Below are 16,456 nucleotides of genomic sequence, written 5' to 3'. Positions count from 1 at the left end.
GTCTTTCTCCTCCTCCTCCTCCTCCTCCTCGCAATCCTTATCCTCCTCCTCATTCTCTTTCTATATTTCTCTTCTTCCTCCATCTCCTAATCATTCTCCTCCCCTTCTTCTTTCTCCTCTTCCTCCTCCTCCTCCTCCTCTCTCTCATTTTCTCTTCTCATTTCTCCAACTGACCATTCTCTCTTAACTGTCCTTCCTCCACCTCCCTCAACCCTTCTCACATTTCTCCTCCTCCTCCTCCTCCTCCTCTCACCTGGCCGTAAAAGGCAATTACCGTCAGATTACAGGTGCTCGGCGGTCACCTGGAGCTTTTAATATCTTATTCCTGATGATATTGTCCCGGCCCGGTGATTAGGAGCGAAATGGTGTGTGTGTGTGTGTGTGTGTGTGTGTGTGTGTGTGTGTGTGTGTGTGTGTGTGTGTCTTTCCGTCTATTTCTCTGACTTTCATATTGTTTAAGCTGTACTGACTGGCTTTCCTTGTCTTTCGTTTTTTCGTCTTCTTCCTCCGTATACGAGGAACGACTCGAGCGACTCAGGCTGGTATTGTCAGATGCTGCCACCCCTCACACCAACTATTTCCAAAGGCCAAAAAGGAGGTTAATCGAGTTATAATAAGTATTCTTTTAGGTTCACGGTACAGAAGAAGGCTCAGACTACCACCAGGGTCATAAAAGTACCCCTGGAAATGCCCTAAACTCCCAGGAAAGACTAGTAAACTACGTGTTCTTGGGCGCAGAAGTGTTTAAAAATATGGCCCTCAACCTCTTCACGCTGCAATAGAGACGCCTATGAGGGGATATGATTCAGGTCTTCAAGTACCTGAAAAACTTTAATAATGTCGACCACTCCAAGTTTCTTTGAGCTACAAACCAATTTTAAAACTAGAAATACCGGTCTACCGATTCAAGCGTTGGCAGGAGTTTCTTCTCAAACCGAGTCATCCGCCACTGGAACAATCTTCCCTCAGAAGTGATAAATGCGAATACCATCAACTCCTTTAAAACTCGAATCGACCGCTACTTCGCTGCGTCAGGAGTTGTTTGAATACCCAAGCGCTTTCATCTGCTCTGCCTCACCAAGCGGCTGTCGAGCAGATTAATTTACCAGAGCATGCACCTCGTGATGAGTCATTAGGCTTTCTGTTGCCTGCACTTCCATGCTTCCTTCTCCTCCTCTTCTTCCTCTTCTTTTTCCTCCTCCTCCTCCTCCTGACAAATAGGTTCCTTCTTCCTCAATGAGTTATCTTACCGAACCTCGGCAATTATTCTCTCCTTCCCTTCTTTTCCCTCCTCCTTCCCTTATCTCCCCTCCCCTCTCCTCCCCTCCCTTCCGCCCCCTCTCCTCCCCTCCCTCTGTAACAGGACACGTCGGCCATTTGTCGTGTAAGTGACGTTTTGAAACATTTTGACTCCTCTTTCCACCCTCCTCTTGACCCTCCTCTTCCTCTTCCTCACTTCCTCTCCCCTCCTCCACTATTCTCCCTCTATGCCTCTCTTCTTTCCTTCCCTCCTTCTCCTATGCCTCTATATATTCTCCTTTCCTTATTGTGTTTTTTTTCTCATTGTCTTATCACCCTCCTCCTCTTCCTCCTCTTTCTCTCCTCTTCTTCCTCTTTTCTCCTTCCATTTATTCCTCCTTTCTTCCTTCCTTTATTTCCGGATACTTCATTTTTTGCCTTTCTTATTGTTATTTTCGTTTTCCTCCTCGTTTTTCCGTTTATTTACGTAGTAATTAGAGTAGAGAGAGATCCATCACTCTGGCCACCTTGAGGTAATTTGTCGAGGATGTGACGGAGGGGAAAATTCTCTCTCTCTCTCTCTCTCTCTCTCTCTCTCTCAGCACACACACACACACACACACAGAGAGAGAGAGAGAGAGAGAGAGAGAGAGAGAGAATTTGCACTACTGGAAGCGATTTACAGATTTACAGCTTTCTAATGGTCAGTTCTCAGGCCATAGCGCTCTCTCTCTCTCTCTCTCTCTCTCTCTCTCTCTCCCACGCTTTCCCTTTCTCTGTCTCACTTTCTCTCATTTTCCTTCTTTTCTAGTGTTTCTCCTTTCTTCCTTTCTATTTTTCCTTCCTTTCCTTTTTCCTATCTCTTTTATTTTCCTCCTATTGCCTTCGTTTATTTTTATTTATCTTTTTCTATTTTTTCTTCCTTTATCACTATATTCTAATCTTAATTCCTTCCTTTTTCTCCTCTTTTCTTTCCTATTTCCTTCCTTTTATCCTCGTTTTCTCCTCCTTATATTTTTTTTTCTCTTTCTGTCTGCCCTTCATTGCCTCCCTCCCTCCCTTCTATTATCTCTCATTCACGCTCTCCTCTCACTTTCACTCCCTCCCTCCCTCCCTCCCTCCCTCCCTTCTTTCCCTCCTTCCCTCCTCCTTTTCTTCCTTCCTTCCTCTCTCTTTGTTTACATCCAATTCTTGAGGTTTTACAGCTTCTTGTAAATTCCAGTGTGTGTGTGTGTGTGTGTGTGTGTGTGTGTGTGTGTGTGTGTGTGTGTGTGTGTGTGTGTAAGGAAATAGTTACTTGTTCTTGTTTTTTTTTCATTTCCTTTCTTCTTCATTTAATCATTATTTTCCTTCTCTTTCGTTTACTGTTTTTTCTCATTCTTTTTATCTTTTCCTTCCTTTTTTTCTCTATTTTCTTTCTTTTTTACCTTCTTCTTATTTCATCATCGTCATCATTATTATTGTTCACCTTCATTTTCATATTCATATTAATTTACTTTAAACAACAACAACAACAACAACAATACTTTCTCAGGTAAATCACAGGTTAGACGCTGATAGATGAACGGACAGGTTGTAAAGTCCCTCTCCCTCCCCCTATCTTCCTCCCTTTCTTCTTCCTCTGTATATCTATCACCGGCCTGTACCTTCCGTTCGTCTCCCTTCCTCTACGATCCTCTCCCTCCTCCCTTCCTCTCCTTTTCTTCCTTCCGTTCTTCCTCCTCTCAATGCACCCATCACCAGCTCCTTGACGTGTATATTTAAGTTTGAGAAAGAGGGGAAGGATAAGGAGGAGAAGGAGGAGGAGGAGAAAGAGAGGAAAAAAGAGAAAGGAGATAAAATAAAGAGAGACACACTCTTACCTGTACAGTCTCACTCCCCGGTAAGAAAACAATTAGGTGGTGAGAGCAATACACGGGTCTGGCTACTGACACTCTCTCTCTCTCTCTCTCTCTCTCTCTCTCTCTCTCTCTCTCTCTCGTAACAGGAATCGGAAGGAATGTTAAGGAAATGCACACACACACACACACACACACACACACACACACACACACTCACACACACACACACACACCCACAGACACACACTCACACACAACATGGCCGCTGAAGGGTTATTCCATTGTTGCTGTGTGTGTTAGGGCCGTGTGCGTGTGGCTGCATACACACACACACACACACACACACACACACACACACAGGTGCACACAGGGTTACTTAAATGGTGAGCTTATTGGTAAGTCTCTCTCTCTCTCTCTCTCTCTCTCTCTTATTTTCAGTATCTTTATATTATTTTTTTGTTTTGCTGTTAAATTATCGTAAAAACCCTTCGTACGACAATTTCCCGGTTCGCGTAAGATCGTTGTGTGAGTTAAGACATCGAAGCTGCGAGGGAACACGGCGGGAACATGTGGTTAACTCGATTGGTGTGCCTCTCTCTCTCTCTCTCTGTCTTGTTTTGCACTTTATTTATCGTTTGTGTGTGTGTTTCTGTATTTATGAACGTATAATTTTACTGTTTTTTTTCTTTCATGTTCTATTCTCGTTGTTGTATATCTGTTTTAAGTTATTTTCGTGTTTCAGCTGATCTCTCTCTCTCATCGACTGCCCCAGCTCGTTAGTGGTGCAGGCTGATTTTATTTATAGTGGCTGCCGTGGTAGTATATGCCTCTTGCTTGGCCCATGCTGCCCCCCGGTGCTCCGCTTGAACAAAGTCGCTGAAGTTAGGGTTGATTGAAGGTCTTGGCAGCATGTGGGTAACCTTCCTCCACTCGGCATTGGTTGAAAATTGTCAGCGTGCATCAGTGGGATTCGAACTTTGGTCCCCGAGTTCACTACACCCACATGCCAACCACTCGGCCACCGCCTCCCCTACTACTACTACTACTGCTACTACTACTATACTACTACTACTACTACTACTACTACTACTACTTTTATTACTACTACTACTACTATTACTACTACTACTACTACTACTACTACTACTACTACTGCTTAAATATTCCCTCGCCTACCCTATCTTTTATCTCTTTCCGAAAAAAATATTAAATCTTCAATAATTTTTCCTTAGTTCGTATTTTTCGTCACTTTCTTTGGCGAGGCGAAGAAAAAAATATTACGTGTCAATCGTGAGTAAACAGCGTCACGTGACCGGGGGGGGGGAGAGAGAGAGAGAGAGAGAGAGAGTAATGGAGATGAATAAGTGAGTGAGCAAATAAGTGACTCATATTTTTCTATTTCTTCTTTTCTATGATTCCGATGACATCAATTTTTTCCTTCTATTTTTCCTAGTATTCTCTCTCTCTCTCTCTCTCTCTCTCTCTCTCTCTCTCTCTCTCTCTCTCTCTCTCTCTCTCTCTCTCTCTCTCTCTCTCTCTCTCTCTCTCTCTTTTTTTCTTTCTTTCTTTTTTCTCTGTTGCTATTTTTAACTTTTCATTCTCTCTTGTTTTCTTTTTCTTTTCTTTTTTCTCTTTCTATTTCAACTTTTCTTTCTTTTAATTTTTCTTTATGTATTTTTTCACCATTTTGTTTTCATCTTTTTTTCTATTTTTTCTTATTTTCCTCGTCTTTCTCCTTTTTTTTCTTTTTCCTCCTTTTTTTCCTCGTTATATCTTCCTTATAATTCAATTTTTCATCATTTTTTCATCTTTTTCTGTTTTTCCTTCTTTTCCTCGTCTTTCTCCTTTCTTTTCTTTTTCCTTCTTTTTCCTCATTATATCTCTTATAATTCCATTTTTCAACATTCCTCTCCTGGCCACTTCCTATTTCCACACGTCTTCTTTTCCCTCTTCGTCATCGTCCTTTTCCTCCTCCTTTCTTTCATCATCTTTATTTTACATTTCTTTTCCTTTTATTTTTCGTCATCCTTCTCCTCGTTTCCCTCTTTCAACTATAGTTCTTTTTACTCTTTTCGTCATCGTCTCTTTCCTCCTCTTTATATATTTTCATCATTTCCTTATTTTATATTGATCATTCTTATGCTTTCTACCATCTCTCCTTGTTCTCCTCTTTCTATACTCATCTTTTCCCTCTTCGTCATCGTCCTCCTCCTTCTCCTCCACCTCCTTCACCTTCACGCAAGCACACACACACAGACAACACATCAACCGTTGCATCGAATATAACCATCAATTTATAGAGACCATCCCTCACTTCGCCCCAACAAGCTATTTACATATCGCTACAGAGGGTGATTTATGCTTCTCTGATACATTATATATAGTCTGTCTGCGCGTCTACCCAAATGCCTCTCTCATATTACAGTAGGTCTCTTGCAGACTCCTTATGTTCTTATGTTCTTATGTTATGTCTGCCTTCCTAGCTAAATGCCTCTCGGATGTTATGTCTACCTTCCTAGCTAAATGCCTCTCTGATACATAATATATATAGTCTGTCTGCGCGTCTACCCAAATGCCTCTCTCATATTACAGTAGGTTATGTCTGTTTGTCTGCCTTCCTAGCCAAATGCCTCTCGGATGTTATGTCTGCCTTCCTAGCTAAATGCCTCTCTGATACATAATATACGTATTGTCTGTCTGCGCGTCTAGCCAAATGCCTCTCTGATAAATATGTCCTCGCTTGCCCTTCTTGCTAAATGCCCGTCAGTCTTGTGCTTTCAATTTGCTCTCGATCAGGTTATTTTTCCCCTTTCCATATCTCTTCTTCTCTTCCTTTCATTTTTTCCTTTCTTTCCCTTTTTATTTATTTATTTTTCGCGTGAATTGGGTGATAGAAATTTGCTCTCTATCTCCTCTCCTCTTTCTGTTCTTCTTTCTGTTCTCCTTTCTCTTCTTTTTCTTTTTCTTGTTTTCTACTCTCTTTTCTCTTTCTCTTTGTGTTCTCTTTTTCTTCCTTTTTCGTTTCCCTTTTTCTTTTACTTTTTTCGTTTTCTTTCTTTTTTACTGCATCTGCGTTGGAGAGAGAGATAGATGGATAGGTAGATAGTCATGTAGATAGATTAATAGGCTAATATACATAGAGATAGATTGATAGATAGATAAATAGATACTAATATACGACCTTCCTTAGTATAGCGATGATGACGTATTTTATTGTCCGTGAGATATTTGCTTTGGAGAGAGAGAGAGAGAGAATGATGTGTGTACTATTAGTTATATCGTATTTGCTTTCCGTCCGCGTATTTGCTCTCATTCATATGCACTGAGAGAGAGAGAGAGAGAGAGAGAGAGAGAGTAATGCGTAACGTGACATCCGTTCGTGAGTGTCGGCGGTGCAGCGGCGACGGCGCGGCGATGGAGGAAATAATTTTGTTAGCGCAGTTTCGTTTTTCGTATATTTTTTATCATATTTCTTTATTGTATTTGTATTCTTACTTATGCTACTGCTACTACTACTACTACTACTACTACTACTACTACTACTACTACTACTGCTACTACTACTACTACTACTACTACTACTACTACTACTACTACTACTACTACCATTACTACTACGACTACTGTTACTGTTCTTAATTAAGTTAGAGTGAATGATTTTTGTACAGTAATTCAAACTTAGGCGTTATAATGACGTGATAGAGTTCAATATACACACAAAGACGGATAGAAATAATACTAATAATATATGAATAGAGAGTCGGTTCTTATCCCGCCTGAACTAACTCTAAATTTGGCCGCTGTGTAATTTAAACGCACAGAACACGGAAAGGCTGAGTGTTAGTTAGCATGAGGAAGTGAGACATTAGAGACTCGCATTGCCGGGAGGGTGCTAGAAAAAGAAGGCAAAGGCTACAGAAAGGAAAGGGTGGAGGAGAAAGTGGTTGCGCTGGTCAGGGTTACGATGCGGAGTATAGAAAGGAGTTAAAAAAGTGATGGAAATTAAATACAGAAAATATATGAGTTATGGAAAGCAAAAGAAAGGAGGGGAAAGTGATTGTGTTTGCCAGAGTAACGTTGTAGCGTGAATAAAGGAATTAAAAAGTTACGCAAATTAGATACAGAAAATATATCAGGTACGGAAAGCAAGAGAAAGGAGGAGAAAGTGATTGTGTTTGCCAGAGTAACGTTGTAGCGTGAATAAAGGAATTAAAAAGTGACGGAAATTAAATACAGAAAATATATCAAGTACGGAAAGCAGGAGAAAGGAGGAGAAAGTGATTGTGTATGCCGGGGTAACGTTGTGGCTTGAATAAAGGAATTAAAAAGTGACGGAAATTAAATACAGAAAATATATCATGTACGGAAAGCAGGAGAAAGGAGGAGAAAGTGATTGTGTATGCCGGGGTAACGTTGTGGCGTGAATAAAGGAATTAAAAAGTGACGGAATTAAAATACAAAAAATATATTAGGTACGGAAAGCAAGAGAAAGGAGGAAAAAGTGGTTGTGTTTGCCAGGGTAACGTTGTGGCGTGAATAAAGGAATTAAAAAGTGACGGAAATAAAATACAGAAAATATATTAGGTACGGAAAGCAAGAGAAAGGAGGAAAAAGTGGTTGTGTTTGCCAGGGTAACGTTGCTGCGTGAAGGAAAGAGCTGAAAAATGACTAAAATAAAGTAAAGGAAATATATGCGTTGTTTGTCGATAATTCTAGGTTCGGGATACATGTAGGAAGTTTAGTACCGGTGTTTCTTTATGTATTTCTATTGTGGGGAAAATATCGGTTAAATTGATTAAAGAAACAAGCTGCAGGAAAGATAATGCCCGCGTCTTTTTTATATATATTTCAGTTGTGGGAAAACACAAATTGAGTTATAAAAAAAAACTACTGTAGGGATTTTGAATTAGTAAGCATATATTATTGCTACTACTACTACTACTACTACTACTACTACTACTACTACTACTACTACTACTACTTCTACTACTATTACTACCACTACTATTAATACCTTTTCTTTTACTTTGTCAAATACAGAAATTGTCGATATATACATGTAAAAAAAGTTGTAGGTATTTAATGGAGTAGAATAAGTTGTAGAAAATTATGAGGCATTTAAATATTGAAGAAATACTACAAATAAAATAATCAGCGTGAACGTTTACCGACCACACACACACACACACACACACACACACACACACACATACACACACACCACAAAAGACCCACCGCCGCCTTTTCTAACCATTCCTCCTCCTCCTCCTCGTCCTCCTCGTCAGCCTCCACCCACAGGCGTCAGCAAACAACCCTCATTACCTCTAATTGGCCCACTTAATTAACAACCTCAGGCGCGCCCACCGCCACCGTCACCACCACCGTCACCGTCACCACCACCACCGCGTGTGTCTCTTCAATCCTTTTCTTTCCCTTTTTCTTCCCTTTTCTTTCCCTCTTTTTCTTCCCTTTACCCCTTCGTTTTTTTTTTCTTTACCAATCGTTTATTTGTTTTCCTTCCTCTAAATTTGTGTTGCTTTAAATATTTTTTTCTGCTTTCCTTCATCTTTCTCTTTCTCTTTCTTTTCTCTCATTTTTTTGTCTTCTTTCTACTTTCCTTTCTTTTTATTTCTCTTGTCTCCCTATTTTTTCTTTCTGTAAATTTTTGTTTTTCTTTCTTCCTCTTTTCTTTGTCTGTTTCTTTTCGCCTTTCATCTTTTCTCTCTGTCTATCTTTCTGTTTTTCTCTTCCTCTTATTCGCTTTCTTACAAATATATTTTACTTTCTATCTTTCTAAACTTCTATCCTTTGCTCTGTCTTTCCTTCGTTCTTCTTATTCTTACATATATTATTTTCTTCATTCTGTTTATATTTTAGATTTCATTCCTTATATTTTACCCTTTTGATCATGCTGTCTGTCTTTTATATTTCTCTCATTCTCTCTTTTTTAATTCTTAGTTTTCATCCATCTCTGTCTTTCTTTCCTTCCCTAACTTTCTTTATTTATTCATGTGTCCTTCTTTAACTACATTTTCACCCCTGTATTTGTTTATTTACCCGCGGACCTTCTATAATTCACCGTCCCCTTCTATCACTTCTCTTATTTGTTCAGTATTCTCTTATTTATTCTTTTTATTCTTATTTTTCATCCATCTCCTCAGTCTTTCTTTCTTTCCCTAACTTTCTTTATTTCTTCATGTGTCCTTCTTTTATTACATTTTCACCCCTGTATTTGTTTATTTATCCGCGGACCTTCTATGATTCACCGTCCCCTTCTATCACTTCTCTTATTTGCTCAGTATTCTTTGTATGATATTTTCTTAACCAATTTCTACATATTTTCGCTTTCCGTCCGACTTGTATGAGCTTTGGCTTCTGCTTTTTTTTATCTCTTTACTAACTTAATTTTACACGCTCTTATCGACAAAAAAAAAAAAAAAACTAGTATATTTCTCCAATGACTTTTTAAACTTTTTCTTGCTTTTTTTTCTTTCTCCTTCTGGCTTGTAATATCGTCGACTTCTTGTTCTGTTCATCTCCTTTCTAACTTCATTTTACACGCTCTTATCTACACACACACACAAAAAAAACCCTAATATATTTCTCCACTGACTTTAACTTTCTCTTGCCTTTTCTTTCTCTTTCTCCTTCTGGCTTGTAATATCGTCGACTTTTGTTTTTTCTCACCTCTTTACTAACTTCATTTTACACGCTCTTAATTCCAACGTAAAAAAAAGAAACTAATATATTTTCCGATTAACTTCTTCAAACCAATTCTTGCACATTCCCGCTTTCCACTAAATTTGTAATAACGTTGACTTCTTATACTTTCTTGCCTCTGTACTTACTCGCTTTTATCACAGAAAAAAAATCCGATTGACTTTCTTAAAACTCTCGCACATTTTCTCGCTCTCCAGCTGACTTGCAATAACTTTGACTCCTTACTCTTTTTTTCAATCTTTACTAACGCTACTTTGCACGCTCGAATCACTTACACGCTTTTATTATCAAAGAAGAAAAGAAAAAGAAACTCGTATATTTCCCGAATTAACTTTTTTTTTAAACTCTTTCACACATTTTCTCGCTTTGAGTCAGACCTCATAACGCTGAATTCAGACCGTTTTTCATCTTCTTTAACCGACCGTCAATTTTCACATTTTTATCAACAAACGAGAAAAAGGAAACTATTGGAATTTTAATTTATACAACTCGTAACGCTGAAATCTGACCCTTTTTTTGATCTTTACAACCAATCCTCAATTCTCACATCCTTATCACCAAGCGAAAAAAAGGAAACTATTGGAATTTTAATTTATACAACTCATAACGCTGAATTCTGACCCTTTTTTTATATTCTTTACAACCGACCGTCAATTTTCACATCCTTATCACCAAACGAAAAAAAGTAAACTATTGGAATTTTAATTTATACAACTCATAACGCTGAATTCAGACCCTTTTTTTATATTCTTTACAACCGACCGTCAATTCTCACATCCTTATCACCAAACGAAAAAAAAGAAACTATTAGAATTATAATTTTTACCACTCATAACGCTGAATTCAGACCGTTTTTCATCTTCTTTAACCGACCGTCAATTTTCACATCCTTATCACCAAACGAAAAAAAATAAACTAATAGGATTTTTTTATTATCCATTTTCCATTTTTACAGTTTCTCGCTTTCCATCAGACCTGTAATACTGTTAACTTCCCTATCTCTTTTACCTTTCCCCCACGATCTCATCACCAACGAAAAATAAGTAATATATTTTCCATTTGATTTTCTTCTTCTACCCAGCGATGGTTTATATGTATTTAGCTAAAGTCGTTCAATCACCACTCCAGTACTTATGTTCCTTATCACTTTTCATAATAGTAACGTTTTTTTTTCTCGTTTAGTTCGTGTTCGTCCCTCTTTATTCTCTCTACATCTCTCTGTTTAATTTGGTTTTATTATCTTCCTTTCCTTCTTTGTGTCTTTCCCTTTACACGTTCTTATCACCGACGTAAAAAGAAAAGACAATTCAATATATCTTCCTTTTTATTTCTTTCGTCTGTCCAGCGTTGATTTATTTATATTCAGCAAAATTCATTCAGTTACCACAACAATATTTCCTCCAGGTCTTTAAATTGATAAGGAAGGAGTTCATAATTTTTCCTCCGTACCTTTCTCTACCTATCTCAATATATTATCCCATTAACATCTTCCGTCCAACGTTGATTTTTTTATTTTAAGCAAAACGCATTCAATTTTCACAACAATACTTCTTCTCTGGGCCTTTAAATTAGTAAGGAAGGAGAGATAATATTTTTCCTTCGTACCTTTCCTTACCTTTCTCAGTATATTACCCCATTAACATCTTCCGTCCAACGTTGATTTTTTTTTATTTTAAGCAAAACGCATTCAATTTTCACAACAATACTTCTTCTCCGCGCCTTTAAATTAATAAGGAGAGATAGCTAATATTTTTGCTCCTTACCTTTCTACCTTTACTAATATACTTTCCCTTCAACTTCTACTGTCCAACGTTGATTTTTTATATTAAGCAAAACTCGTACAATTCCCACAACATTACTTCTTCTCCGGGCCTTTAAATTAATAAGGAGAGATAGCTAATATTTTTACTCCTTACCTTTCTTTACCTTTACCTGTCTCACCTGTCTACTCTTTTTTTGGCGGCGTTAACGAGGGACAGGTAATCATCATCCCCCCCATATAAGGGTTTGACGTCTTAATCCACATATTTTCTCTCTCTTGTTCCCTTCTTTTATTGCATTATTAACCATTCTATTTTTCTACTATATATTTTTCTCAGTCGTGTGTTTTCCATTCAGCAAGTCATGGATTTAATTATTATCATGGTCATTCTTACATGTATTTAACTCTAATGATTTATGTATACCGAAGCTTAAAAAATTGTATTTTTATCATTATTATTATTATTACTCACCGTATTTCCCTGACTATGACTGAGGATAAGAAACGGAGGAAGAAGAAACGGAATGAAGGAAATTAAAGAGGAAGAGGAGAAGAAAAACTAGAGAAGGATAAGGAGATAAGAGAGAGAAGAACTAGAGAGGAGTAAGAGAATAATAGAGAAGGATAAGGAAATAAAAGAGAATGAGAAGAACAAGAACTAGAGAAGGATGAGGATAATAAAAGTGAAAGCGAAGAAGAAGAACTAGAGAAGAATAGAAAAGGATAAGGAAATAAAAGAGAACGAGAAGAAGAAGAAGAAGAAGAAGAACTACAGAAGGATGAGGATAATAAAAGTGAAAGAGAAGAAGAGGAACTAGAGAAGAATAGAAAAGGATAAGGAAATAAAAGAGAATGAGAAGAAGAAGAAGAAATAGAGAAGCATAAGGATAATAAAGGAGTAGGGATAAGAAGCAGAGCAAGATATAATAACCAGAAGGAAAGACGAAAAAAATAATATATGTAAAGAAAGGAAGAGAAATGAACGAGAAAATTATGCAAAACAGAGAAGGAATTTAAGGATGAGAAAGGTATAAGGATGAGAAGCAGAGCAAGATATAATAAATAACCTGAAGCAAAAACGAAAAAAAAAAAATAATGTAAAGAAAGGAGTAGAGGAGTTAAGAGACTAAATAAGATGAACGAGAAAATTATGAAAAACAGAGAAGGAATTTAAGGATGAGAAGCAGATCAAGATATAATAACCTGAAGGAAAGACGAAAAAAAATAATGTATGCAAGGAAAGGAGTAGAGGAGTTAAAAGACTAAATATGATGGACGAGAAAATTATGAAAAAGAGAGAAGGAATTTAAGGATGAGAAGCAGATCAAGAAAGCAGATCAAGATATAAAAACCTGAAGTAAAGACGAAAAAAAATAATGTATACAAGGAAAGGAGTAGAGGAGTTAAAAGACTAAATATGATGGACGGGAAAATTATGCAAAACAGAGAAGGAATTTAAGGATGAGAAGCAGATCAAGATATAATAACCTGAAGGAAAGACGAAAAAAAATAATGTATGCAAGGAAAGGAGTAGAAGAGTTAAAAGACTAAATATGATGGACGGGAAAATTATGCAAAACAGAGAAGGAATTTAAGGATGAGAAAGGTATAAGGATGAAAAACAGGGCAAGATATAATAACCTGAAGGAAAGACGAAAAAATAATGGATGCAAAGAAAGGAAGAGAGGAGTTAAAAGACTAAATAAGATGAACAAGAAAATTATGCAAAACAGAAAAGGAATTTAATAGGAGCCAATCTCTTGAAATAGGAGAAGACAGCCGTGGAGGAAAAGGAAGAGGGAAGATGTACTTAACTAGGAAGAAAAAGATGGGAAGAAAGATGGGAAGACAGGGAGCCGGAGAGGAACAAAAATAAGCAATAAATATACGAGAAGACACAGAAGACAGGATGACGAGGAATGACTTCACGTGTTAACCCAACTTTGAGGAATAATAAAGAACGGAATTAAGAAAAAAAAAAAAGAAACGATAGAAGGAGAAATAGAAAAGATAGTACAGGAGAGGGTGGAAATTGCCTTGGAAATAAACTAGACTAAAAGAAAAAATCAAGGAAGAAAGAAAGACCAAGAATCAATAAGAACAGGAATAAGGAAATAGCAACAAAGACACAAGAAGATGAAAAGCAGAAAAAATACTAAAGAACAAATAACCATCAGTAACAAGAATACAGGATATAGAAACGAGAACACAGGAATTAAGAAAAGGCAGAAAAGTATAGAATAACAAATACCCAATAGGAACAACATTAGGATTATAGGAACAAGGACACAGGAAGAAAGAAAAAAAAGGTCAAGCACAGATAACCAGTAGAAGGAAGAGTAGGAGAATAGAACCAAGGAAACAGGACCAGCCGCAGTACTCCCGCTAAACCCTCCAGGACCCAGAACCTCCCCTTGAGAACATAAGAGAGAAAGAAAACAAATAACCAGCAGAAAGGACATAGGACCAAGCACACAAGATCCATCACAGAACTCCCGCTAAACCCTCCAGGACCCAGAACTTCCCCTTGAGAACATGAGAGAGAGAGAGAGAGAGAGAACAAATAACATACAGGAATAGAAGGAAGGACATAGGACGAAGGACACAGAACCAATCACAGGACTCCCGCCAAACTCTCCCGGCCCCAGCATCTCACCTTGGAAGGGGTAGCCGACGAAGCAAGGCTGTACCGTCTGCATCATGGTGGAGGCGCCGCCGGTCACGGTCATGGCATGCACGCCGCCGCCGCCCCTCACACCCTCATGGGCGCTGATCACACCCACGCGCCCGCAGACGTGTGGTGGGTGGGGGACGGTCAGCGATGGGCGTTAGATGGGTGACGGTCAGCGTTGGACGGTGTTGAGAGGGTGACGGGTGGACAGGTGATGGTCAGGACGGTCGGTGGATGGTTATTGGGCGGGTGACGGTTTGACGGGTGAACGGATGAACGGGTGACGGTGAGCGGCTGTCCCCCGTCACTTTACCCTCCGCAAGGCACTGGGGTTGGGTTGATCTGACTTGGGTTAGTTTAGTTTGGCTTGGGTTGTCTTGGGTTGACTTGGGTTAGCTTGGTTTGGTTTTGGGATGGTTTGGGTTACCTTAGTTTAGCTTGGGTTATCTTGGGTTGACTTCCGTTAGTTTGGGTCAGGTTAGGTTCTCTTGGGTCCCCGTGGGTTAGCGTGTGTTGCCTTGGGTTGGGTAAGGATGCCGTGGACGGAGGTTCGGTTATTAACTCGTTGTCGCAGGCGGTGTAGTGTTGGCCAGTGGGTGGGAGGTGGAGGAATGCGTCGCTCCTTCGTATCCCCACCTGTCTTTACCGGGGGTCGTGGACAGGTAGGTGAATAGGTGCTTGTCCTTACTTCACTGTTTATACCTGTCCTTTTCCCCTTCTCGCACGTTAGGAGGGAATTACGCTCTCTTTCTCTCGCTGTCCCTGTCTGTCTCTTTCTTTGACTCTCTCTGTCTCTCCTCACAGTGCCAGACAGTCAGCGTTACAGATCCTTTCTTTTGTTCTTCTTATCTGTAATGTGTCTCTTTCGCCTTCTCTCTGTCTCTCACAGCGGCAGTCGGCAAGCGGTACATAGCCTTTGCAACGGGGCTTAGTACTTCTTATCCGCGTTCTCTCCCTGTGCCTCTGTCCTCTCTGTCTCCAGTCACACGGCCAGACGGTACAGAGCCCCACCGACCACGTGTTCCAGCAACCACCAACACTACACAACTAATAACACAACCTCGTCTTCGTCCTTCTCCGCTTAGCCGCACGAAGACAACCACCGTCGGGCGAGTCTCCCCTCCCATTGGCTGCCGTCCCTCAAGCTCCAGCCTCCCACAAACCTCGATCTCGCTTCTGATTGGTGGAGGGGAGGCAGTGGGCGGGGCTTCGAGTGTAATCCAAGGCGCTGTGTAAATATTATGAAGATCTGGGCGTGGCTTTGACCCGAGTGTGTGTGTTTGTGTGTGTGTGTTTAGCGTTACGCCCCGCCTCTCTCTCGCCCTCTCTCTCTCCCTCTCTCCCTCTCTCTCTCCCTTAAATTGGGCTGTTAGGACGCGATCAGCCGGGAATTTTCTAAGAGTTAAGAAGTAGGAGGAGGAAGAAATAGGAGGAGGAGGAGGAGGAGGTAGTGTGATAGTTCTGACTTCACCCATACTTTTTTTCGTTTGTCTGTCTTCTCTCTCTCTCTCTCTCTCTCTCTCTCTCTCTCTCTCTCTCTCTCTCTCTTATTTACGAGTTCAGGTGAGAAGGAAGGTCTGAACGAGGGGAGAAAAGAAGGGAAGGCAAGGGGAGGGAAGAGTGGAGGGAAGAGGAGGAGAGGGGAGGAAAGGGGAAGGAAGACGATGAAGGTGAAGGAAGGTGAGGGGAAGAAGGGGGAGGAAAAAGGGGAGTTCTCATCACCCCAAACAGCCGTGGGATATAGCGAGACCCTCCCCTTTTTTCCCCTTATATTCTCCCCTTTCCCCTCAATCCCCATCTGCCCATTTCCTCCCCAATTCTCTTCCCTTCCTATGCCTCCCCTCATCTTCCCTTCCTCTCCTCGTATCCCCATTCCTTCCTCCCATTTCCCCTTTTTTCCCCTTATATTCTCCCCCATTTCTCCTCCCTCCCCATCTGTCCACTTCCTCCCCTCTTCTCTTCCCTTCCTATGCTTCCCCTCATCTCCCCATTCCTCTCCTCCTATCTCCATTCCTTCCTCCCATTTCCCCTTTTTTCCCCTTGCATTCTCTCCCCTCTTTCCCCTCAATCCCCATCTGTCCATTTCCTTCCCCTCACTTCCTCCCTTTCCTAACTCCCCTCATCTTCCCTCAATCCCCTTACCTCCACTACTTCCCCTCACTCCTCCCTTCCTCTCCTCCCTTCATCTCTCCTTCCCTCCCCTCGTCTCTCCATTTCTTCCCC

General features: G+C 40.0%; 1 protein-coding gene across 1 annotated transcript in view; it reads right to left on the bottom strand.

Annotated features, from left to right (window-relative positions):
• LOC127007938 (protein gooseberry-like) overlaps positions 1-15,354 on the bottom strand; it is a 51,365-nt gene extending 36,011 nt beyond the window's left edge. Inside the window, 1 exon segment of the mRNA XM_050879457.1 lies at positions 14,219-15,354. Within this exon segment, the coding sequence (XP_050735414.1) occupies positions 14,219-14,291 (73 nt within the window). The 5' untranslated portion in view covers positions 14,292-15,354.
• Between the last annotated feature and the right edge of the window lie 1,102 nt (positions 15,355-16,456).

The sequence above is a fragment of the Eriocheir sinensis genome, chromosome 36, assembly GCF_024679095.1.
Source record: "Eriocheir sinensis breed Jianghai 21 chromosome 36, ASM2467909v1, whole genome shotgun sequence".
NCBI classification, from domain to species: Eukaryota; Metazoa; Arthropoda; class Malacostraca; order Decapoda; family Varunidae; genus Eriocheir; species Eriocheir sinensis.
Note: the sequence above shows the minus strand (reverse complement) of the source record. Positions and strands in the feature narration are given on the sequence as shown.